Below are 26,066 nucleotides of genomic sequence, written 5' to 3'. Positions count from 1 at the left end.
GTTTCTTCCCAAGATTCTCCCGACGGCGGCCCCCAGAGGGAGCCGTGCTGCTCCCCGTTACCGCACCACGAGGCAGGAGACGCAGAGCTTGGAGGGGCCGATGCAGTCGTCATGGCAGAAGGCACCGCAGCCCTTGCACATGATCATGGCTTTCAACCTGCAGTAACATTTGGAAGGGGGATCCTCCACGGCGCCGTCCTCGGCGAACGCCTGCACCGGGAGGCTCTGCCCGTGGCCGCCAGAGTTCACGGCCTGCCCGGCGGGGATGGTGGTGACGGTCACCGAGAAGGACATGACGTTGCCCATGGAGCTGGCCAGCTGCTTGCACTCGCTCATCAGCGAGCCCTGGCCCACGTCGGGCGAGGTGGAGACGTTGATGGTGCCGCTGTAGCTCCCGGGCAGCTTCGGGGGGTGCGGGGCAGGGAGCAGCGGGGGCTGTGCCGGGTCTGGCGATGGGGTGGGGGGCCCGAAGAGCTCCGCGCCACCGTGGCCCCTGCCCCTCATGGCGTGGGCCATCTGCTCCTGCGCTGCCTGCAGCAGGTCCCGGGCCAGCGCGGTGCCATCCAACGCTGGCACCTTCTCCTTGGCGGCCTTGGCCCCCAGGGCGCCGGGCTCTGCAGGGCCGGTGCCGTGTGAGCCCTGCTCCTTCTCCCCCTGCCCTGCCCGTGGCTCCTCTTTGACGCTGCTGCGCTCCCGTTCATCCCCGGAGCTCTCGTCGTCCGCGTCCTCCTCGCTGCTGCTGCTGCTGCTGCCGCTGCTGCCCTGGCCGCCCGCGTCCTCGCCCTCGCCGAGCTCTGCCCCGGCGCCCTCGGCGGGGCTGCTCAGCCCCAGGCGGGGCTCGGCGTTCAGGGAGGAGCCTCTCCTCAAACTCTCCGAGCCGCGGCCGTAGGTGGAGATGTTGAGCAGGTAGTGCCCGGACATGGCAGGCTTGGACGTCCTCCTGCCCGTGAAGCCCAGCATGAATCTCTGGCTGGTGGAGCTGTTTTCCACCGGGAAACCTGAGTGCGGGAGGTTCAGCTGCGAGGGCTGAAGGACGGGCAGCACGTTCTGCCTCTGCACCCTCTTGATCAGAGTCTGCAGGATCTGCTCCTGGGTGGATTTGCTCAGCCCCTCGTGGTGCTGCTCAGGCCCGGGCTCCTTTCCCGAGGGGAGCGGGAAGGTCCTTGGAATGTGAGGCAGGGGCCTGTTCTGGCAGAAGATCTTCCCGAGCTGCTGCGGGGGCACACCCGATGCTCTGTCCCCTGCCGCCCCCTTCTCTTCCTGAGGAGCCACCGGGACAGTTTTCATCTCTGCTTTGGTCAGCGCCTTGGGCAGGATCTGCTCCAGAGGGACGCTCTTGCCCTGGAGCAGCTGGGTGACCAAAGGGTTGTTGGCAGGAATGCTGGAGCTCGCTCGGGGAGGAGATTTAAGGCTGGCTGCTACTGAGGAGCTGCTGGAGGGTGGGACGGCTGCACCCACAGCCCCAGCCTGGGCTCCGGGGCCCGCGGGTGGCAGGGGGGACACCAGAGGGGAAGGAGATTTGCCTTTGGGAAGGTCACAGCCGGTCCCCGCCGAGGGCCCGCTCCCGCTCCCGGCCGCCGGAGCCCCCCGGGCCGGGGCAGGAGGGGCCGCGCCGGGGGTGCCCGGGGAGCCGGGGGTGCCCGTGCCCCGCGGGGGGCTCGGCGTGGCCCCAGCACCGTTCCCTAGCGCCGGGGCTGCCGCGGGGGCCCCTCCTGGCTGTAGTTGTGCTCCAGGAGGATGGCGAGCAGCTCCCGGCTCCGCCTGGCCCTCCACCTGGGAACGGGGCCCTGGGCCATGGGGAAGAAACCTTCTCGGACCTCCCCCGCTTCCAGCTCCTGCCAGTTCCAGCGCCTTCGCTCCAGCTGCGCCTTGGGCGGCTCCGCCGGCGTCTCTCCCGTCTCCCGCCCTGCCCGGGGGTCTCCCCCCGCCCGGGCCGGGCCCTGGCACGGCTCCCCCGGCCGAGGCGGCGGCGGCGGCGGCGGCCGCTGCCCTCTGGGCCTTGGCCTGCTGGGCTCTTGCCTTGATGTCGGCCAAGGTCCTGGCCCCTGTCCTGCCAGGACTGCCGAGGGACAGGGGGAAGCACGCCCTGGGAGAGACCTGGCCCGCAGGAAATGGCATCGGGGAGATTCTGGACACGGGAATCTGCAAGAGAGCAGGAGAAAAGCACAGCTGAGACACGGGGAACACCCGAGCCACAGGCTGGTGTTTGCACTTTGGTCTGAGAGAAATCGTGGTGGTGGTGGTGGAGGTGGTGGAGAAATCCCTTTGGAGAAACCTCTCCTGTCCCTGCCTTGAGACAAGAAACACATCTGACCCTGGGATGCCTCCCAGGCAGTTTTGGGCTGCCGCAAACCCCGTGGCTCTGGGTGGTGTCACAGACACATTGTTATGAAAAACCCTTTCCTTAGGATTTTTCCTCCTGACAAGCCCAGAGGCCTCAGGAACAAAATGTAACCAATGGTTATCTGCTGCTGTGGGATGCAGCAGGTGGGTCTGGGATTGGTCTCATGTGGTTGTTTCTAATTAATGGCCAATCACAGCCCAGCTGTCTTGGACTGTCTGGTCAGTCACAAGATTTTATTATCATTCCATTCTTTGCCTTTCCTTTCAAGCCTTCTGATGAAATCCTTTCTTCTATTCTTTTGGTATAGTTTTAATATATCATTTACTTTTAATATCACATATATATCATAAAATAATAAATCAAGCCTTCTGAAACATGGAGTCAGATCCTTGTCCCTTCCCTCTTCCTGGGACCCCTGTAAACACCACCACAGAGTGGAGCTCATCCCTTGTGCCACCCAAGAGCCCCCAGGCTCCCTTCCTGAAGGGCTGATCCAGCCCCTGCCCTGTCAACCCCTGTTCCACATTATTCAGATGTATTTTCAGATGTAATTTTGTATTCAGATGTCCTTTGAAAGGTGTCACCACCCTGCTGGACTCAGACTTGCTCTTCCCCCCTGCTCACCTATCACTTGTCTCCTTAGTGCCTTTGTACAAAGCCATAAAAATCCCCTGAGCTGCAGAAAAAACACCAATAATTTACTCTTTCCTTCTACAACATTTTCCCCAATGCTCCAGCTGACTTTCCCCATGTTTGCTCTTCCCATCATATGTGCTGAGCCCTGCACTGAGCCTGGTGCTGTTCCCCCTGCAGAGATCTCAGGGAGTTCATTTGAGGTTACTTTTATTTTCCATATCCATAAAATCCTCACTGGATCCCACTGAGCTCTGATCAACCACTTCACCCCTTCATTTTTGGGGGATGACACGTCTTGGGGACATGTCTGTCCCCATTTTCCCCTGCTTTGCAAGGGAATCTATTCACAATCACCTTCAACTCGCTCTGCTGCTAAATGAAATCCCACTTTACTGCCCTGGCAGGCCAGCCCTCATTCCTGCATGGTATTCCAGACCTCTTTTGTGGACAGCTCCCCCAGTTCTGTGTCACTGACAGTTCCATTGATGCTTTTGGTGCTGTTCTTATTAACGTGGTGACAATGATGAGCTGCTTTTGAAGTTTTGAGTTTGAGGTCTTTTAGTAGAGAAGGAAATGAACAGGGCAGCAGAATTCCTGGGACACACACACAGGACTACAGGAATTCAGCTTCTGCCTCAGGGTCTGGAGCAGCAGGGTCAGCAGCATCTGCCTGCTCCTGAGCTGGCTCTCAAAGTGCTCCTGTCCTGCTGCCTCCCCGTGCCCATCCCAGCAGGAGCCAATTCCCTCCTTCCCTTCCCAGCTGGGTTCTTGCAAAGGCTCAGCAGCCAGAGGGCCTCTGCTCCCGAGATGTTCCCCAAAATTCTCCTTCCCTGCTCCTGCCCTGGCTCTGGAGCCCCACAAACCAGACTGCAGTGCTGCCAGGCGCTCTGCCTTTCACCCCAGTGTCTGAGCTGGCTGCAGGGGAGCCTGGATGGCCCCGTGGCCCTGGGTGTCCCCAGCTGCCAGGCTCCTGCCCCTCTTTGTCATCATGGTCCTCAGGCAGAGCTCTCCCTGTCTGCAGCCTGGCACAGCAGGGGCTGTGACAGGGATGGGCTGGGCTCTGAGGGCCCTTCCACCCCCCTGAACCCACAGTTTGGGGCTCAGTGCCCCGGGGGAGCCCCTGGGGGAGGCCTGGCTGTGGCTCTGTCCGTGCTGGGCTCACCTTGAGCGGGGGCACCCGGGGCACCGCCGGCCCCGTGCCGGGAAAGGGCTGCCTGCGAAAGGCCTGGTGCTGCTGCTGCTGCTGCTGGCAGGGCTCAGCCACACGGGGCTTCTTCTCAGGGCTGCCTGGAGCTTCCTCCCTGCTCTCCAGCTTCCTCTTGTGGGCCTCCACCCCGACCTCCATGGCCTCGCTCCCAGGGGGCTTCTTCTCCTTCTCCTTCTCCTCCTTCTCCTCCTTCTCCTTCTCCGCCGTGGCTGCCGCGGGGCTCTGTGCCTTCGCCGCTGCCCCGCCCGCCTCGGGGCTCTTTGGTTTGCTTGGGGCACCCAGAGATTCCTTCCCTGGCACCTCCTTGGCCACCCCAGGCTTCCTCTGCTCCTCTGCCCCGTGGCTGGTGGTGCTGGGGGGTTTCTGGGCCAGGGTTTCTCTCTCCCGGCCAGGCCCCGGCCGCTCGCCGGCTCTCGGCGCTCGCTGCTCCGGGCACACCTCGCTGGGCTTGGCTGCCTTGGGCTGTGGCTCCTCTCTGCCCTCCTCTGCTGCCTTCCTGCCGCCTGCTGGGGCTGCCTGGGGCTCCGCGGGGGACGTGGACGTGCTCTGCTCCCGGCGTGGGGCCGGGGGGCTGCGGGGCCGGCCGGGCTCTGCCGCCTCGGGCTGTGCTGTCAGGCGCCGCGACTCCTCGGGGCTCAGCCCAGAACTGCCAAGGAAAACAGAGACCTGGCTTTGTAAAACACCCCTGCAAAAGCATCCCATCCTTGGGAAAGGGAGGCAGGATTCTCTAAACAAACTCCCTAAAGAAATGTCTCGCACGCCCAATTCTGTGCCACGCTCAGTGAGAACCCTCCCTACTGATAATGCTTCCACAGGAAACAGAAATCAGCACCAGAGATTAAAACCAGCTAAATGCAATACATGGAACACTGGCTAGCTCCAGACACCAGTTTTCCAGGCTGCAAACCCAAAGGGTTTGGCCAACAGTGAATATTTCCCTGTAGGAGCCCCCTGCAGCTCACACGGTGACACTGGCAGGAGGGGACACTGAGGAGGAAAGGTCCCACCACCCCTTCAGGAGGAACATGGGATCTAATTCCCACAGTGATGTCTGGGAAAAGTTTCTCCTTGTGGATTAGCTTCATCCATCCCTCTTAGTGATTTGCCAAATTGGATTTTTTTCCCCAAACACAACCCTGTGAAGGTCTGGTGAATCTGTGGATTGGTTCCCAGACAAGTTCTCAGGAGCTGAGGGGAGCTGAGCTCCTGCACATGTCCCCTCCATGCTGTCCCCTGTCCCCCTCATGCCCCAGGGCTGGGGCTGTTGTCACCTTCCCAGGAGCACAGACCTGGCTCAGGTGGCTGATGAAGCTCCTGCTGAGCTGCACTCCCAGCCTGGTGTATCCCTGTAGTTGTTCCTACAGCCTGTAGGGACACCCACAGCATCCCAAGCACACCAAGGAATGCCAGGGATACCCCCAAGGCTCTGGAGGGTTAAAACACCCAGGATGGATGGGAGGCACAGTGGCTGGCAGGGTGAGGACAAGCCCAGACCTGGCCCAGTGCAGGGTTAGAAGCTCCTGGTCAGTTATTTACACCTGTGTGCTCCTTCCGAGGTCTCTCAGCAACTCAGAAACCTCCAAATCCTCCCTGGAACCCCAAAGGATGGGAAACCCCTGAAGCAAGAGGAGGCAGAGAATAAAAGCTTGGCAGATTTGGGGGTTTAACCAGGTGCTGTGGGGTTGGGGATGTGGGAATGCAGGTCCTGACCCTGGGGTGGGACACACTCGGCCACCCCAGCTCCAGGAGAGCCATGGGGGTGGCTCCAAGCAAGGAGGGGAAGAGGAGAGACATCCCAGGACACCCTGCAGTGGATAAAGGGTGACAAACCTCCCACCTGAGCTGGATCCTGCTGGCATTTCCTGGAGCCAGCAGAAGCCAGGAACCTCCCTCAGGCTCCAGGGAACCCGATGTCCATGGGGGGACACCCAGAACCCAGCTGAGCTCTCACCTCTGCCCGTAGTAGCTCTCAAAGAAGTGCTCCTTCCACAGCTCCACCTTCTTCTCCTTCTCGATCTCCTGCCGGATCCGGAGCTGCATTTCTGGGGTGAACTCTCCTGGGGATGCAGAGGGGATTTCTGAGCCAGGGAAGGGCTGGGAAGGGGGCACAGGGGCCAGGGAAGGGCTGGGTAAGGGACACAGGGGCCAGGAAGGGCTGGGTAAGGGGCACAGGGGCCAGGAAGGGCTGGGTAAGGGGGCTCAGCCCCAGGTGGGTGTCCCAGGAGCCCTGACAGCCCAGGCTGCTGCTCCAGTGGAATGGAGCAGTCCAGGGAACAGAGCTGGGCAGGGAATGGAGCCCCAGCAGGGGCTGAGGGAGCTGGGCAGGGAATGGAGCCCCAGCAGGGGCTGAGGGAGCTGGGCAGGGAATGGAGCCCCAGCAGGGGCTGAGGGAGCTGGGCAGGGGCTCAGCCTGGAGCAAAGGAGGCTCAGGGGGCCCTTGTGGCTCTGCACAAGTCCCTGCCAGGAGGGCACAGCCAGGGGGGGTCGGGCTCTGCTCCCAGGGAACAGGGACAGGAGCAGAGGGAATGGCCTGGAGAGACTTGGAAGGGCCTCACCACCCTCCCAGGGAAGAATTTCCCCCAATTTCCCATCCAAACACCCAAAGGGATGGCTCAAAGCACTGAGCACCCCATGCCCTGCTCTGGAACAGAATTTCCCTTCTCTGCCCTGCAGCAGTGCCTGTGTTTAGGGGCCACAACCCCAGAGTGCCCCAGCTCTACTGTCAGTTCAGATTTTAAACATTTCCCTTTTTTTTCTCATCTCTTCCAGAGTTTTGCTCTGTCAGTTCAACACAGAACTCCCCCTGCAGCCCCCTCCAACCCTGAGCCCCCCAGATATGAGCAGTGAGAGTCCCTGCAGAGCTGCAGCTTCTCCAGGAGCACCCTGCAGGCTCCCCCAGCCCCTCCCAGCTGATCCTGGGGCTCCCCCAGCCCCTCCCTGGCTGATCCTGGGGCTCCCCCAGCCTTTCCTCAGCTGATCCTGGGGCTCCCCCAGCCCCTCCCTGGCTGATCCTGGGGCTCCCCCAGCCTTTCCTCAGCTGATCCTGGGGCTCCCCCAGCCCCTCCCAGCTGATCCTGGGACTCCCCCAGCCCCTCCCAGCTGATCCTGAGGCTCCCCCAGCCCCTCCCAGCTGATCCTGGGGCTCCCCCAGCCCCTCCCAGCTGATCCTGGGGCTCCCCCAGCCCCTGCCTGGTTGATCCTGGGGCTCTCCCAGCCTCTCCTCAGCTCTGGTCCTGGGGTTTCCCCAGTCCCTGCCCAGTTGGGGGGTCCTGGGCAGGCTTTACCTTCTGACAGCCTCTCCTTCCAGCCCTGTGCAGCCGAGGTGAAGAACTCGTTGTTGAGCGCGGAGCTGCTGAGCTTCATCAGCCCATCAGGGCCCACCTGGGGACACAGAGCGTGGTCACCAGCTGGTCACCTGCTGGTCACAGCCTGGTCACCTGCTGGTCACAGCCTGATGTCACCTGCTGGCCACCTGCTGGCCACTGCCCTGGTCACAGCCCTGGCCACAACCTGGTCACCTGCTGGCCACAGCCTGATGTCACCTGCTGGCCACAGCCCTGGCCACCTGCTGGCCACAGCTGGATCAGGGCAGCAGCTTTTGTGTCCAGCCCTGTGGGGACCAGGGTTTTGTCACACAGCTGGACAAAGCAGAGCCTCAGAGGGGCACACTGAAATCACGGTGCTGTTTCTCCCAACAATTCTGGAGGATTTGGGAACACTCCCACTGTCCCAGGCTGCTCCAGCCCCAGTGTCCAGCCTGGCCTTGGGCACTGCCAGGGATCCAGGCTGGGCACCCTGTGCCAGGGCCTGCCCACCCTGCCAGGGCACAATTCCTCATTCCCAATTTCCCATCCATCCCTGCCCTGTGGCACTGGGAGCCATTCCCTGGCTCCTGTCCCTCCAGGCCTTGTCCCCAGTCCCTCTGCAGCTCTCCTGGAAAGGTCCTGAACAATGACAATTATTATTATTATTATTATTATTATTATTATTATTATTATTATTATTATTATTATTATTATTATTATGTGACCATGAGGTCACCCAAAGGTGGATTGGCTCTCCCTGCCCCTGTGCCCCTCTGCCCACAGGTGCCACAACAGGATCAGGATCTCCACCTGGCATCCCTCCCTGCCTGCCCCAGAGCCCTGCAGGGCAGGACAGCCCAGGTGAGTGTGTACCAGCCCAGGTGAGTGTGTACCTGTGTGGGACAGCCCGGGTGAGTGTGTACCAGCCCAGGTGAGTGTGTACCTGTGTGGGACAGCCCAGATGAGTTCTGTACCTGTGTGGGACAGCCCAGGTGAGTTGTGTACCTGGGCAGCCCAGCCCAGGTGAGTGCTGTACCTTGGCAGCCCAGGTGAGTTGTGTACCTGGTGCAGCATAGGTGAGTGTGTACCTGTGTGGGACAGCCCAGGTGAGTGCTGCACCTTGGCAGCCCAGCCCAGGTGAGTTGTGTACCTGGTGCAGCCCAGGTGAGTGCTGTACCTGGGACAGCCCAGGTGAGTGCTGTACCTTGGCAGCCCAGGTGAGTTGTGTACCTGGTGCAGCATAGGTGAGTGTGTACCTGTGTGGGACAGCCCAGGTGAGTGCTGTACCTTGGCAGCCCAGCCCAGGTGAGTTGTGTACCTGGTGCAGCCCAGGTGAGTTCTGTACCTGTGTGGGACAGCCAAGGTGAGTGCTGTACCTGGGGGGACAGCCCAGGTGAGTGCTGTACCTTGGCAGCAGAGCCCAGGTGAGTTGTGTACCTGGTGCAGCATAGGTGAGTGCGTACCTGTGTGGGACAGCCCAGGTGAGTGCTGTACCTGGGACAGCCCAGGTGAGTTGTGTACCTTGGCAGCCCAGCCCAGGTGAGTGCTGTACCTGGTGCAGCCCAGGTGAGTGCTGTACCTTGGCAGCCCAGCCCAGGTGAGTTGTGTACCTGGTGCAGCCCAGGTGAGTGCTGTACCTTGGCAGCCCAGCCCAGGTGAGTTGTGTACCTGGTGCAGCCCAGGTGAGTGCTGTACCTTGGCAGCCCAGCCCAGGTGAGTGCTGTACCTGGTGCAACCCAGGTGAGTGCTGTACCTTGGCAGCCCAGCCCAGGTGGCCATACCTGTCTGTCCACATCAGGCAGCAGCAGCAGCAGGCGCTGCTGGCCCTCAGGAGGCAGCAGGCTGAAGGTGTGTTTGTTGATCAGGGCCCTCAGGTTGGTGTTCACCAGGATGGAGTCCGGCGTCTCCACATCGATCTCGGCACAGCGCGCTCTCTTCAGCTGCCCTGGGGGAGCACAACACACCTGGTCAGCATCACTGCCCTGCTCTGCCCTGGGGGAGCACAACACACCTGGTCAGCATCACTGCCCTGTTCTGTTCTGGGGGAGCACAACACACCTGGTCAGCATCACTGCCCTGCTCTGTCCTGGGGGAGCACAACACACCTGGTCAGCATCACTGCCCTGTTCTGCTCTGGGGCAGCACAACACACCTGGTCAGCATCACTGCCCTGTTCTGTTCTAGGGCAGCACAACACACCTGGTCAGCATCACTGCCCTGTTCTAGAGCAGCACAACACACCTGGTCAGCATCACTGCCCTGTTCTAGGGCAGCACAACACACCTGGTCAGCATCACTGCCCTGTTCTAGGGCAGCACAACACACCTGGTCAGCATCACTGCCCTGTCCTGGGGGAGCACAACACACCTGGTCAGCATCACTGCCCTGTTCTGTTCTAGGGCAGCACAACACACCTGGTCAGCATCACTGCCCTGTTCTAGGGCAGCACAACACACCTGGTCAGCCTCACTGCCCTGTTCTGTCCTGGGGGAGCACAACACACCTGGTCAGCCTCACTGCCCTGTCCTGGGGGAGCACAACACACCTGGTCAGCATCACTGCCCTGTTCTGTTCTAGGGCAGCACAACACACCTGGTCAGCATCACTGCCCTGTTCTAGGGCAGCACAACACACCTGGTCAGCATCACTGCCCTGCTCTGGGGCAGCACAACACACCTGGTCAGCATCACTGCCCTGTTCTAGGGCAGCACAACACACCTGGTCAGCATCACTGCCCTGCTCTGCTCTGGGGGAGCACAACACACCTGGTCAGCATCACTGCCCTGCTCTGCTCTGGGGGAGCACAACACACCTGGTCAGCATCACTGCCCTGTTCTGTTCTAGGGCAGCACAACACACCTGGTCAGCATCACTGCCCTGTTCTAGGGCAGCACAACACACCTGGTCAGCATCACTGCCCTGCTCTGGGGCAGCACAACACACCTGGTCAGCATCACTGCCCTGTTCTAGGGCAGCACAACACACCTGGTCAGCATCACTGCCCTGTTCTAGGGCAGCACAACACACCTGGTCAGCCTCACTGCCCTGCTCTGGGGCAGCACAACACACCTGGTCAGCCCTGGGCACAGGGCTGTCACCATGGGAGCTGTCCCGGTGCTCCCTGGGCCTCTGCACACAGGTGAAATGATCTGTCACATGGGGATTTCCCTGATGCCTCAGGTGGGAGACCTCATGAGAGGGCATCCATTTGTTTGGGGCCATTTGGGTTCATCTTGGGTGCAGCCCTGGCTGGGCTCTTGTGCTGCCCAAGGTGGATCCATGCAGGAGATCCTTTCAATAAATCCCTGATTTATTCTTTAGCTTTTCTATTTTTCACATTCTGTGCTGCTTTAGTGTGGGGTCTGGATTTCATATCAGGGGATGCTGAGCTCTGCGTACAGAGCAGGGAGACAAAACAATTCCTGCTCCAGCTGGGCACCAAGGACAAATGATCCAAATCTCAGCCCAAGAGCACAAACAGAAGAGAGAAAAACGAGCAGGGTGGGACTGCAGGGGCTAAAGCTGGAACTGGACCATGAACTGCAAGATGCAAATGGAGCAGAACTGATCCCAGTGACAGAGCCCATGACTGGGTGTCCATTTTGGGACCATTTGGGTTCATCTTGGGTTCATCTTGGGTTCATTTTGGGACCATTTTGGTTCATTTTGGGACCATTTGGGTTCATCTTGGGTGCAGCCCTGGCTGGGCTCCTGTGCTGCCCAAGGGGGATCCGTGCAGGAGATCCTTTCAATAAATCCCTGCTTTATTCTGTAGCTCTGGCCAGCCTCTGCTCCAGCTCAGCCTGCCCAAGGCATCACCCCAAACACAACCCCATGAGGGTCTGGTGAATCTGTGGATTGGTTCCCCAGACAAGTTCTCAGGAGCTGGGGGGAGCTGAGCTCTTGCACAAGTCCCTTCCCTGCTGTCCCCTGTCCCCCCCATGCCCAGGACTGGGGCTGTTGTCACCTTCCCACAGGCACAGACCTGGCTCAGCAAGCTCTGGACTAAACAGGCTAAACCAGCCCAACCCCTTCATCTAAATCTGAAAGTGATTTCTACCTCAGGAGAATTCTCTAACACCATCAGAGCTGGGAGATCCAGGCTCAGAACTCTCCATCCCCCCTCAGCCCACCTCCCTTGGCACCCTGGCTTCTCAGGAGGGTTCCTACAGCTCCTTTTGGCCACAGCAATCATCCAAAAGTCCCCAGTTAAAGCCAATTTGCTGCTGGAGATTTCTTTTGGACTCTGCTGCTCTGTGCAAGTGCCTGTTCTGCACAGTGACAGAGAGCTCAGAGTGAGGGAACAGCTGGAGCTGGGCCAGGGGCATTTGGGATGGACCTCAGGAAAGGATCTTGGCCAGAGGCTGCTGGGCACTGCCCCAGGGAATGGGCACATCCCTAACCCTGGGAATGGGCACATCCCCAATCCTGGGAATGGGCACATCCCTAATCCTGGGAATGGGCACATCCCTAATCCTGGGAATGGGCACATCCCAAACCCTGGGAATGGGCACATCCCTAATCCTGGGAATGGGCACATCCCCAATCCTGGAAATGGGCACATCACAAACCCCGGGAATGGGCACATCACAAACCCTGGGAATGGGCACATCCCTAATCCTGGGAATGGGCACATCCCTAATCCTGGGAATGGGCACATCCCCAACCCTGGGAATGGGCACATCCCAAACCCTGGGAATGGGCACATCCCAAACCCTGGGAATGGGCACATCCCCAGCCCTGGGAATGGGCACATCCCAAACCCTGGGAATGGGCACATCCCCAACCCTGGGAATGGGCACATCCCTAATCTTGGGAATGGGCACATCCCTAATCCTGGGAATGGGCACATCCCTAAACTTGGGAATGGGCACATCCCTAATCCTGGGAATGGGCACATCCCCAGCCCTGGGAATGGGCACATCCCCAGCCCTGGGAATGGGCACATCCCTAATCCTGGGAATGGGCACATCCCTAATCCTGGGAATGGGCACATCCCCAACCCTGGGAATGGGCACATCCCTAATCCTGGGAATGGGCACATCCCTAATCCTGGGAATGGGCACATCCCCAGTCCTGGGAATGGGCACATCCCTAATCTTGGGAATGGGCACATCCCTAATCCTGGGAATGGGCACATCCCCAATCCTGGGAATGGGCACATCCCAAACCCTGGGAATGGGCACATCCCTAATCCTGGGAATGGGCACATCCCTAATCCTGGGAATGGGCACATCCCAAACCCTGGGAATGGGCACATCCCTAATCCTGGGAATGGGCACATCCCTAACCCTGGGAATGGGCACATCCCTAATCCTGGGGATGGGCACACATCCCTAATCTTGGGAATGGGCACATCCCTAATCCTGGGGATGGGCACATCACAAACCCTGGGAATGGGCACATCCCTAATCCTGGTAATGGGCACATCACAAACCCTGGGAATGGGCACATCCCTAATCTTGGGAATGGGCACATCCCCAACCCTGGGAATGGGCACATCCCTAACCCTGGGAATGGGCACATCCCTAATCCTGGGAATGGGCACACATCCCTAATCTTGGGAATGGGCACATCCCTAATCCTGGGGATGGGCACATCCCAAACCCTGGGAATGGGCACATCCCCAATCCTGGGGATGGGCACATCCCCAATCCTGGGAATGGGCACATCCCCAGTCCTGGGAATGGGCACATCCCTAATCCTGGGAATGGCACATCCCCAATCTTGGGAATGGGCACATCCCTAATCCTGGGAATGGGCACATCCCTAATCCTGGGAATGGGCACATCACAAACCCTGAGAATGGGCACATCCCTAATCCTGGGAATGGGCACATCCCTAATCCTGGGAATGGGCACATCCCTAATCCTGGGAATGGGCACATCCCCAGCCCTGGGAATGGGCACATCCCTAATCCTGGGAATGGGCACATCCCCAATCCTGGGAATGGGCACATCCCAAACCCTGGGAATGGGCACATCCCTAATCCTGGGAATGGGCACATCCCCAGCCCTGGGAATGGGCACATCCCCAGCCCTGCCCGAGCTCCTTTGGACAGCCAGGGATGGCCAGGGTCGGATTGCTGGGATCACACGGGCAGCACCAGGAGCTGATTCCACCATCCTTGGGGGTTCCCCCCCCTCAGGACATTCCATTCCTTTGTAAGAATATCCCCAAATTCCCCAGGGCCAGTCCCACCCCTGGAGAATGCAACAGGAACCAGGAAGGTTGGGAGGGCTGAGAAAGCTCCAGGAAAGGACTGGGAGCCAAATCCCAGCATGGAGACCCAGGGAGGAATTTCTTTTCCCTTTTTCATGTCCTTAGAGTGTGCAAGTACATTAAAACCCCACAAATAATGCAGGTCCAACAGCTGGCAATTCCCAGGAGAGGCCCAGCTGGGAAGGGCTGATTTGAGGATGGAATTGTGAATTATTTGTCCCAATTCCAGCAGCCTGGCAGCCCCTCCCAGGGTCCCTCAGCAATGCCATCAGCACACTCCACTCTGTTTTGCTGGTTTGGGTTTTGCCCTGGCACTGGAGCAGCCAAAGCCCTGGGAAAGCAGGAGAAGCAGGGAATCCATCTCTTACTTGCATGGAGCCTGTCAGATCTGGGGAAGGGCTTCTTGGGCAGCCCTGGCAGGGAGTTCTCGAGCTTCACCGAGGGCGAGGAGCTGCAGGTGGAGTTTGGGGGGCTGCTGGAATGTCCATCTGTCTGCTTCCCTTCCCAACCTGCCAGAAAGGGACACATGGAGCAGGGGCATGCACAGGGGGACCGTGCAGGAGCATCCTCCTGAGGGGATGGAGCTCCCAGAGCCAGCCCTGCAGCCCCAGCACAGCCAGCACAGCCATTCCTGAGCTCCTTGAGCTCCCAGAGCCAGCCCTGCAGCCCCAGCAGTGCCAGCACAGCCATTCCTGAGCTCCTTGAGCACCCAGAGCCACCCCTGCAGCCCCAGCACAGCCATTCCTGAGCTCCTGGAGGGGATGGAGCTCCCAGAGCCAGCCCTGCATCCCCAGCACAGCCATTCCTGAGCTCCTGGAGGGGATGGAGCACCCAGAGCCACCCCTGCATCCCCAGCACAGCCATTCCTGAGCTCCTGGAGGGCTCCTGCCCTGCAGCTGAATGCAGGAGATCCCTTGGAGCCACCAGGATGTCCCAAACCAAAGGCATGGACAGGCACATCCCACCTGCTTTGGGCCCATTTCCCAGTTAATTCCAGTTTCTTTCCCCTCTCATCTGACCCAGGCATGGCTCCATTCACACTTCAGGGCTAACAGTGCTCCTGGCAGGGAAATCTCTCCAAAGCTCCCCTGTCCTTGCTGAACTTCACCCCTCTCCTGCAGCTTTTGTCCTTGCCCACCCTGGGGAACTCCTCCTCCTCTTCCCAGGGCTCAGTTCCCCATCCTGGTTCCTCTCCTTCCCTTCCCTGCCTCACACAAGCTCTTCCAGCTCTGAATAAACCCCTGAAATTGTGCAAGTTGTTGCCTCCCTCCCTCCATTTGATTCCCTGCTCTCTCCACACCTCCCATGTCCCTGCTGGGGGCTGTCCCTGGGCAGCACCACAGGGATGGGGGAGAAGGAACCTCATGGAGAAACCACACAGGAGGAACCTTCCAGGCCTTGGCAGGGAGGGATTTACAGCCTGAGGGGGCTCCTGAACACACCAATGCCACCTGGAACCAGCTGGGGAAGAGCTCCAGGAAAAGCCTGGAAGTAGGAAAAGTCTGAAGGCAGGAAAAGCCTGGGAGTAGGAAAAGCCTGGGAGAAGGAAAGCCTGGAGGGAGGAAAAGCTCCAGACTGAGCCTGGGAAAAGGCTCCTAAGGCTGGAGTTACACAGCAGGAAGGACAAGGAACCAGCTGAGGAAGAGCTCCAGGAAAAGCCTGGGAGCAGGAAAAGCCTGGGGGGAGCAGGAAAAGCTCCAGACTGAGCCTGGAGAAAGTATCCAAGGCTGGAATTACCAGCAGGAAGGGCAAGGAACCAGCTGAGGAAGAGCTCCAGGAAAAGTCTGGAGGCAGGAAAAGCCTGGGAGCAGGAAAAGCCTGGGGGGAGCAGGAAAAGCTCCAGACTGAGCCCGGGGAAAGCATCCAAGGCTGGAGTTACACAGCAGGAAGGACAAGGAACCAGCTGAGGAAGAACTCCAGGAAAAGCCTGGGAGCAGGAAAAGAACCAGACTGAGCCTGGGAAAAGGCTCCTAAGGCTGGAATTACCAGCAGGAAGGACAAAGAACCAGCTGAGAAGGAACTCCAGGAAAAGCCTGGGAGCAGGAAAAGCCTGGGGGCAGGAAAAGCCTGGGGGGAGCAGGAAAAGCTCCAGACTGAGCCTGGGGAAAGCATCCAAGGCTGGAGTTACACAGCAGGAAGGGCAAGGAACCAGGTGAGAAGGAACTCCAGGAAAAGCCTTGGGGGGAGCAGGAAAAGCCTGGAGGCAGGAAAAGCCTGGGGGGAGCAGGAAAAGCTCCAGACTGAGCCTGGGGAAAGCATCCAAGGCTGGAGTTACACAGCAGGAAGGGCAAACCCCCCTGGCCCTGGCACCCTGAACAGGGAGCAGAGATTCTGCCCAGGATGAGCCCCAGGAGCCCGGGCTGAGGCTCAGGGCAGCTCCTGGGCACTCCCAGCTCCTCAGGGCTCCTGGAAAATCCTGCCCTGCCCTGCCCAGGACACTGCCAAAGATCTCCCAGGAAATGCAAACACAGATGATTATGATGGGGACACTGGGGCTGGGATGGGGACACTGGAATTGCCCGTGCCTTGGAATGGGGACACTGGGACTGGGATGGGGACACTGGGACTGGGATGGGGACACTGGGCTGGAATGGGGACACTGGGGCTGGGATGGGAACACTGGAACTGGGATGGGGACACTGGGACTGGGATGGGGACACTGGAATTGCCCTGGCTTGGAATGGGGACACTGGGATAGGAATGGGGACACTGGGGCTGGGATGGGGACACTGGGACTGGGATGGGGACACTGGGACTGGAATGGGGACACTGGGACTGGGATGGGGAGACTGCAAATTGCCCCTGCCTTGGAATGGGGACACTGGGACTGGGATGGGGACAATGGAATTGCCCTGGCTTGGAAGGGACTGGCACAAGCTGGAATGGGGATACAGGGACTGGAATGGGGACACTGGGAATGCCCTGGCTTGGAATGGGGACACTGGGACTGGAATGGGAACACTGGGAATTGTCCCTGCCTTGGAATGGGGACACTGGAATTGCCCTGGCTTGGAATGGGGACACTGGGACTGGGATGGGGACACTGGGAATTGCTCTGGCTTGGAATGGGGACACTGGAATTGCCCTGGCTTGGAATGGGGACACTGGGGCTGGGATGGGGACACTGGGGCTGGAATGGGGACACTGGAACTGGGATGGGGACACTGGGACTGGAATGGGGACACTGGGGCTGGGATGGGGACACTGGAATTGCCCTGGCTTGGAATGGGGACACTGGGATAGGAATGGGGACACTGGGGCTGGGATGGGGACACTGGGAATTGCTCTGGCTTGGAATGGGGACACTGGAATTGCCCTGGCTTGGAGAGGGACTGGCACAAGCTGGATGTGTGCCCACAGCCCAGCTGCCTGCAGGGAATGGGGCTGGAATGCTGAGCCCTGCCAGGGATTGTCTGGGGCACTGAGCCTGCCCCAGGCCAGGGAATCCAGCAGGTGCCAGGGAATTCTGCAGGTACCAGAGAATTGGGCAGGTGCCAGGGAATTCCAGAGGTGCCAGGGAATTCCACAGGTGGTAGGGAACTGGGGAGGTGCCAGGGAATTCCACAGGTGGTAGGGAACTGGGCAGGTGCCAGGGAATTGCAGAGGTGCCAGGGAACTGGGCAGGTGCCAGGGAATTCAGCTACTCTGGAAAGCAATCAGGGAAAGCTGGCTGGAATAAGTACCAAGAATTTGGGATACCATGGAAAACCTGGTGCTGGCAGGGAGCTCCTGCCCTGCTGGAGCAGCCAGAGCAGAGCAGAGACCTCACTGCCCCCTGACACCACAAATTCTGGAAACCCCTCGGGGATCCTGTTCCAGATGGGAACAGGACATGGAACCCACCCTGCAGGATGAGGAGGAACTTCAGAAAACATCAATACCAGGAGAAACTCCCTCCCAAATATAAACACTGGGAGAAATCATCAACAGAAACACCAGGAGAAGCTCCCAAATATGAACACTGGGAGAAATCATCAACAAAAACACCAGGAGAAACTCCCAAATATGAACATTGGGAGAAATCATCAACAAAAACACCAGGAGAAACTCCCAAATATGAACTTTGGGAGAAATCCCCAAACATAAATAGCAGGAGAACCCCAAACAGAAATAACCAGGAGAAATTCCCAACTATAAACACCAGGAGAAACTCCCAACTATAAATAACAGGAGAAATCTCCAAACATAAGTAGCAAGAGAACCCCAAAAAGAAATAACCAGGAGAATCTCCCAATCAGAACCACCAGGAGAAATCCCAGAACAGAACCACCAGGAGAAGGCCCCTGCATGGGGTTCAGGTGACTGGGAAAGTCCCTGAGCACTGGGAGCAGCTTTGAACCAGCCAAAGGCACAGCCAGAGCCATTCCAGAGACATCCAAGATCATCCACGATCCATCCAAAATCCATCCAAGATCCATCCAAGATCCATCCAAAATCCATCCAAAATCCATCCATGATCCATCCAAGATCCATCCACGATCCATCCAAAATCCATCCAAAATCCATCCAAGATCCATCCAAAATCCATCCAAGATCCATCCAAGATCCATCCAAGATCCCTCCAAGATCCCTCCAAAATCCATCCATGATCCATCCAAGATCCATCCAAAATCCATCCAAGATCCATCCAATATCCATCCAAGATCCATTCAAGATCCATCCAAAATCCATCCACGATCCATCCAAAATCCATTCAAGATCCATCCAAAACCCATCCAAGATCCATCCAAAATCCATCCATGATCCATCCAAGATCCATCCAAAATCATCCAAGATCCATCCAAGATCCACCCAAGATCATCCAAGATCTCCCCAAGGTCTGTCCTTACCCGGTGCATCCCCCACAGCCCCAATCCATGCAGCAGGAGCTGAAGGTGCCCCAATCCCTAGGGCAGGAGTTGATTGTTCCCCAAGCCCTGAGGCAGAACCTGATGGTGCCCCAAGCCTGAAGCTGCAGCTGATGGTGCCCCAAGCCCTGAGGCAGAAGCTGATGGCTCCCCAAGCCCTGAAGCTGCAGGTGATGGTGCCCCAAGCCCTGGGGCAGGAGCTGAAGGTTCCCCAAGCCCTGAGGCATAAGCTGAGGGTTCCCCAAGCCCTGGGGCAGGAGCTGAGGAAGGAGCTGATGGTTCCCCAAGCCCTGGGGCAGCAGCTGATGGTTCCCCAAGCCCTGGGGCAGGAGCTGAAGGTTCCCCAAGCCCTGAGGCAGATGCTGAGGGTTCCCCAAGCCCTGGGGCAGGAGCTGAAGGCTCCAGAGCCCAGAGGAAGGTGCAGAAAGGAGCAGTTTGCCTTGCTGCCCCCCTGGCAGTGCCCACACGTACCTGACCTCCCAGGGGTGGCCTTGGCCTTGAGCAGGACGTGCTGGCTGGAGGGCAGGGCCAGGCCCGGCCCCAGGCCCGCCCGGCACTGCTGCTGCTGCTGCTGCTGCTGCTGCTGCTGCTTCTGCTGCTGCTGCTTCAGGGCCTGCAGGGACACACGGGGACACGCAGGGGCATCAGCCACCCCACAGGGGACACACAGGGGCATCAGCCACCCCACAGGGCACACACAGGGGCATCAGCCACCCCACAGGAGACACAGAGGCATCAGCCACCCCACAGGGCACACACAGAGCCATCAGCCACCCCACAGGGGACACGCAGGGGCATCAGCCACCCCACAGGGCACACACAGGGGCATCAGCCACCCCACAGGGCACACACAGGGGCATCAGCCACCCCACAGGGGACACACAGGGCCATCAGCCACCCCACAGGGGACACACAGGGCCATCAGCCACCCCACAGGGCACACACAGAGCCATCAGCCACCCCACAGGGCACAGGGATCAGGCACCCCACAGAACGCCCAGGGGGCTCCATCCCTGCAGGGAAACTGAGGCACTGACTGACCTGCTTGAGGGCCTTCTTGCTGTGCTTCTGGGAGGAGGAGAGGCCCTTGGCCGGAATGGACGGGGAGGGGCAGCCGGGCTGCGGGGAGCCCGCGGGGGGCAGGCGCGACGGCACTGCGGGACACGGAAATTAAATATAAATATAAATATAAATATAAATATAAATATAAATATAAATATAAATATAAATATAAATATAAATATAAATATATAAATATATAATTGTAAATGTAAATATAAATATACATATAAATGTAGACATGAATTATAAATATAAATATAGATATGAATATAAATATAAGCAGGAGCTCAACCTCCAGCTTGGGTTTACCAAATACAAAATAATAAAAATAAATACAAAAATAAAAATAAAAATAAAAATAAAAATAAATATAAATATAAGCAGGAACTCAACCTCCAGCTTGCATTTAGCAAATACAAAATAATAAAAATAAATACAAAGATAAATATAAAATAAATATAAATATAATTATAATATTATAAATATAATATAAATATAACCATAACTATAAATATAAATGTAAATATAACTATAAATACCAAATGTAAATAGAATATAAATTGTAAATAAAAATATATAAAACTAAATGTAAATATAAATGTGTAAATAAAGATATAAATAGAATTATAAATATAATTATAATTAAAAATATAACACAATAAATATAACATTATAAATGCAAATATAAAAGTAAATGTATATATAGATATAAAACCTATAAGTATAAATATAAATATAGACAGAAATAAGTAGTAAATGTAAATAAAATACTGTGAAATAAATATAAATATATAAACAATATATAAATGTAAATATCGCTGTAAACATAAATATATCAATATAAATAGGAAAGTGTAAATACAATAATATAAAGATAGTTATAAATCTAAATCTAAATATAAATGTTTTATACAAATATAAATATGGACGTAAATATAAATAGTGAATGTAAATAAAATACAAATTTTAATATAGAACTTTAAATATATAAAATGTAAATAGAGCTATAAATATAAATAGTAAATTAAAATATAACACTAAAAATACAACATTATAAATATAAATATAGGTATAAATATAGACATAAATATAAATTAACTGCAAGACGCAAATGCAGCAGAACTGATCAAAGTGAGAGACTCCATGCCCAGTTGTGCATTTTGGGACCATTTGGGTTCATCTTGGGTTCATTTTGGGACCATTTGGGTTCATCTTGGCTGCAGCCCTGGCTGGGCTCTTGTGCTGCCCAAGGGGGATCCATGCAGGAGATCCTTTCAATAAATCCCTGCTTTATTCTTTTGCTTTTCTATTTTTCACATTCTGTGCTGCTTTAGTGTGTGGGTCTGGATTTCATATCAGGGCATGGTGAGCTCTGCGCACAGAGCAGGGAGACAAAACAATTCCTGCTCCAGCTGGGCACCAAGGACAAATGATCCAAATCTCAGCCCCAAGAGCACAAACAGAAGAGAGAAAAACAAGAAGGATGGGACTTGATAACCTAAAGCTGGAACTGGACCATGAACTGCAAGATGCAAATGGAGCAGAACTGATCCCAGTGACAGAGCCCGTGCCCAGTCGGGCATTTTGGGACCATTTGGGTTCATCTTGGGTGCAGCCCTGGCTGGGCTCTTGTGCTGCCCAAGGTGGATCCATGCAGGAGATCCTTTCAATAAATCCCTGCTTTATTCTGTAGCTCTGGCCAGCCTCTGCTCCAGCTCAGCCTGCCCAAGGCATCAGATCCCCTGGGAAGCAGCCCAAAGCCAGCAGGAGCAGATTCTGGGGGCTCCTCCTGGTTCAGCCAACACCAAATGAACCCAGAGAGAGAGAGGAGAGGAACCCCAGTGGTGGCACAGAGCTGTCCCTGGGCCAGCCGTGGCCACCACACTCTGGGGACACTCAGGTGTGGAGCCCAGCAGGAACCGCAGCACACACCAGGCACTGAGGGGTTCCTGGGACTCAGGGAGCTGCTGTGGGCCATGCTCTGAGAGGGGAGGATCAACCAGTGGCTGCTCCTTCAATCATCAACTGATTCTTCAACCATTGACTGATTGTTTAACTGTTGACTCATTCTTTAACTATGAACTCACTCTTAACTATTGAATAATTCATTGGGCACTGCCTCACTCTCCCCTGGCAGGGTGGGCAGGCCCTGGCACAGGGTGCCCAGCCTGGATCCCTGGCAGTGCCCCAGGCCAGGCTGGACACTGGCACACCCTGGCACACTGGGAGGTGTCCCTGCCATGGCAGGGCTGGCACTGGGGGGGCTCTGAGCTCCCTTCCCACCCAACCCAGTTGGGATCCTGGCATCCCAAGGTGCTGCTGCCTGCCATGGCTCCGGGCTGGGCTTCTGATTCTCAGCACACAAATCCTGGGGGTGCAGATCTGGGCGGTGAAAGGGAAAAACTGAGCTCTGGGCAGAGCCTGGAGCCCCTGGCAGGGCCTGAAGGGGCTCCAGGAGAGCTGCAGAGGGACTGGGGACAAGGCCTGGAGGGACAGGAGCCAGGGAATGGCTCCCAGTGCCACAGGGCAGGGCTGGATGGGATCTTGGGAATGAGGAATTGTGCCCTGGCAGGGTGGGCAGGCCCTGGCACAGGGTGCCCAGCCTGGATCCCTGGCAGTGCCCAAGGCCAGGCTGGACACTGGCACACCCTGGCACACTGGGAGGTGTCCCTGCCATGGCAGGGGTGGCACTGGGGGGGCTCTGAGGTCCCAACCCAACCCATTCCATGACTCTCTGAACCCCTGTGCTGGGAGATGACAAACCCAGAGGGCACAGGGAGTGTGCCCAGGTTGTCACTGAGGGCACAGATGTGTGCAGCATTAACTCCTGTCCTTCACTTTGAAAGGTTTCATTTCCCACAAATGATGGAAACACAAGGAAATCTGACTGGAAGGAAATCCTTGCCAAGGAGCCCAGCTGAGAACTGAAGCTCTTCAGGAGGGCTCCTCAGAGCTCTGAGGAATTCTGAGCAGGAAGCACAGGGAATGACATCACTGCAAACACGGAATGGAGGAGAGCCAAAGGAAGAATTTCAAATAAAAACTGAGTTATTATTGCTCCCAGACCTTCAGAGGGCAAGGATGGGCTGGGAGGGTCACTGCAGGTCAGGACTCTGCTGCTGCTGACGGGCAAAGCTGCTCTGAGCAGCCAGTGCAGGAGAAATGCCAGAAATCCCAGGATCCCTGAGGCTGGAAAATCCCTCCCAGCCCATCCAGTCCCAGCTGTGCCCAATGCCCACCTTGTCCCCAGCCCAGGGCACTCAGTGCCACATCCAGGTGACACCTGCAGGGATGGGCACCCCAAACCTCCCTGGGCAGCCCCTGCCAAGGCCTGAGCCCCCTTTCCATGCGGAAATTCCTCCTGGTGTCCACCCTGAGCCTGCCCTGAGGCCATTTCTGTGGCATTCACATTCTCTGGAAAATCCCTTTGCCCAGGATTTTTCTCCTGGGAAGCAGAGAAACCTCAGAGAAAAAGGAAAACAATTCTTATCTCATTTGCTTCTCCTGTGTTGTGTTCACATGTGGGATGTGTTGGAGATTGTTTACCCACAGGTGATTGTTTCATTGGATTCTGCTGTGGGTTGTTTTGACTCTTTGGCCAATCAGGGCCAAGCTGTGTCGAGATTCTGGAAAGAGTTCCAAGTTTTCATTATTATCTTTTTAGCATTCTGTAGGTGTCCTTTCTGTATTCTTTAATATAATATAGTATCATACAGTAATAAATCAGCTTTCTGAGAACATGGAGTCACATTCACCATTCCTGCCCTCGTTGGGACATTCCCAGCAAACCCAATACATTTCCCCCTTGTCCTGTCCCTGGTCCCTGGGAGCAGAGCCTGATCCCACCTGGATGTTTTGGGTCACTCAGGGCAAATCCTGCAACCTCCAGCAATGGTTCTGAGGACTCCTCATGTCCCCACACTCTGCATTTCTCTGTATATTTATGGAATGTAGTTTATACATCAAACTTCTACTCAATCCAATTCAGAGCATTCATGACAAGCAAGTCCCACTGGACACAGGATTTACGTGGAGCTGCTGCCACCACTGCTGGTGGCAGCTCAGTGTGACACAGACCCTGCCAGCTGCCCAAAGGATCAGAGCTGCCAAAGGTGCCAGGCTCTGTCCCAAAGCCCGGCCAGTGCCACTGCTCAGCACAGGGAATTGGCCAATGGCCCCTGGGCTGTGCCAGCTCTGGGGTGGCAGCAGGGCCAGGGCAGTGCCCGTCCCCTGTGCTGGCACTGCTGGGGCACCTCCAGGGCTGGGGCAGCTCTGGGCCCCTCCTGACATGAGAGACCTGCAGGGGCTGGAGCTGGGCAGGGAATGGAGCCCCAGGAGGGGCTGAGGGAGCTGGGCAGGGAATGGAGCCCCAGGAGGGGCTGAGGGAGCTGGGCAGGGAATGGAGCCCCAGCAGGGGCTGAGGGAGCTGGGCAGGGAATGGAGCCCCAGCAGGGGCTGAGGGAGCTGGGCAGGGAATGGAGCCCCAGCAGGGGCTGGGGGAGCTGGGCAGGGGCTCAGCCTGGAGCAAAGGAGGCTCAGGGGGCCCTTGTGGCTCTGCACAAGTCCCTGCCAGGAGGGCACAGCCAGGGCGGGTCGGGCTCTGCTCCCAGGGAACAGGGACAGGACAAGGGGAAATGGCCTCAGGCTGGGCCAGGGCAGGCTCAGGGTGGACACCAGCAGGAATTTCTGCATGGAAAGGGGGCTCAGGCCTTGGCAGGGGCTGCCCAGGGAGGTTTGGGGTGCCCATCCCTGCAGGTGTCACCTGGATGTGGCACTGAGTGCCCTGGGCTGGGGACAAGGTGGGCATTGGGCACAGCTGGGACTCCATGGTCTGTAGAGAAGCTCCATGAAAGCCAGGGGTAAGAGGTTCTTGCTCCTGCTAAAACACCCCACAAAAGCGATTATTTCCTTTGCTCTCTTCCTTTTCTAGTGAATTAACCAGGTGGGACCTCTTGGCCTCTGTCTAATCAGACAGCCCCAGGCCTGAGGTGAACTCCAAAAGGTCCTATGAGGTGTCTTAGTACCTAAATTGAGAGACAAACTTCTGAGCTTTTTGCCTTTTTAAGCAGACAAAGAATAATTTAGTCACTCCATCACCAAGGGACACATTCCTCCACTGGGCCCTTCTCCCCTTACCTGCCTGGAGCTGCTCCATGAACATTCCTGCTGCTCCTGGGGCTCCTGGGGCTCTGCAGAGGCACCCAGGGCTCTGCTCTCCCTCCCCAAATCCCAGGGGTGCTTTGTGCTGCCAGAGCTCTTGGTTTTTTTTGCACAAATAAGGAAATGGCTGCTGATGTTATCTGGCCACGCTTCCTGCTCTGCTGGGGATGATCATGGAGGGCTCAGGCAGCTCCTGCCTGCCCCTCTCTGCTCCCCACCTCCATTCCCTCCCCTCACAGCCCAGCTCTGCTCCTGAGAGCCTGCAGGAACAACCCGTGCCTTGTCTGAGCTCTGCTTCCCACCAAAACCTGGGCATGGGCTGGTCCCAGAGGCTGGGGGTGCTGCTGAGCCCAGCCTCACACAGGGCTGAGCTGGGCTTGGGGTGTTCAGCCCTGGGATTTGGGGTTTTCCAGCTCAGCCCTGGGATTTGGGATGTTCTCCAGCTCAGCCCTGGGATTTGGGGTGTTCTCCAGTTCAGCCCTGGGATTTGGGATATTCTCCAGTTCAGCCCTGGGATTTGGGGTGTTCTCCAGCTCAGCCCAGGGATTTGGGATGTTCTCCATTTCAGCCCTTGGATTTGGGATGTTCTCCAGTTCAGCCCTTAGATTTGGGATGTTCTCCAGTTCAATCTTGGGATTCGGGGTTTTCCATTTCAGCCCTGGGATTTGGGATGTTCTCCAGTTCAATCCAGGGATTTGGGATGTTCTCCAGCTCAGTGCTGGGATTTGGGGTTCTCCAGTTCAGCCCTGGGATTTGGGGTGTTCTCCAGCTCAGCCCTGGGATTTGGGGTGTTCTCCAGCTCAGCCCTGGGATTTGGGATGTTCTCCAGCTCAGCCCTGGGATTTGGGGTGTTCAGTTCAGCCCTGGGATTTGGGGTGCTCTCCAGTTCAATCCAGGGATTTGGGGTTTTCCAGTTCAGCCCTGGGATTTGGGGTGTTCAGTTCAGCCCTGGGATTTGGGGTGTTCTCCAGCTCAGCCCTGGGATTTGGGATGTTCTCCAGTTCAATCCAGGGATTTGGGATGTTCTCCAGCTCAGCCCTGGGATTTGGGATGTTCTCCAGTTCAGCCCTGGGATTTGGGGTTTTCCAGCTCAGCCCTGGGATTTGGGATGTTCTCCAGCTCAGCCCTGGGATTTGGGGTGTTGTTCATGAGCAAGGAGGATTTTATGTGCTCCATGTCCCAGGTTTCTGTGTGCTCCATGGCCCTGGAGCAGTGCTGCATTCCAGGCTGATGCTCCAGAGGAATCCTCCTCACTCTGAGGAGCTTTGTTATTTTGTTATTTT

The 26,066-nt window shown here is 56.8% G+C and overlaps 1 protein-coding gene across 1 annotated transcript in view; it reads right to left on the bottom strand.

Annotated features, from left to right (window-relative positions):
- Positions 1-51: 51 nt before the first annotated feature.
- The window catches only part of ASXL2 (ASXL transcriptional regulator 2), a 71,743-nt gene continuing 45,728 nt past the window's right edge, over positions 52-26,066 (bottom strand). The window contains exons 6-13 of the mRNA XM_036405158.2: positions 19,603-19,715; positions 19,033-19,174; positions 14,083-14,223; positions 9,274-9,437; positions 7,472-7,568; positions 6,139-6,244; positions 4,143-4,833; positions 52-2,142 (exon numbers count right to left, since the gene is read on the bottom strand). Of these exons, the coding sequence (XP_036261051.1) occupies positions 58-2,142; positions 4,143-4,833; positions 6,139-6,244; positions 7,472-7,568; positions 9,274-9,437; positions 14,083-14,223; positions 19,033-19,174; positions 19,603-19,715 (3,539 nt within the window). The 3' untranslated portion in view covers positions 52-57. The remainder of the gene's footprint in view (positions 2,143-4,142; positions 4,834-6,138; positions 6,245-7,471; positions 7,569-9,273; positions 9,438-14,082; positions 14,224-19,032; positions 19,175-19,602; positions 19,716-26,066) is intronic.

This window comes from Molothrus ater, chromosome 32 (genome assembly GCF_012460135.2).
Source record: "Molothrus ater isolate BHLD 08-10-18 breed brown headed cowbird chromosome 32, BPBGC_Mater_1.1, whole genome shotgun sequence".
Lineage (NCBI taxonomy): Eukaryota > Metazoa > Chordata > Aves > Passeriformes > Icteridae > Molothrus > Molothrus ater.
This window is presented reverse-complemented; position numbering and strand designations above follow the sequence as displayed.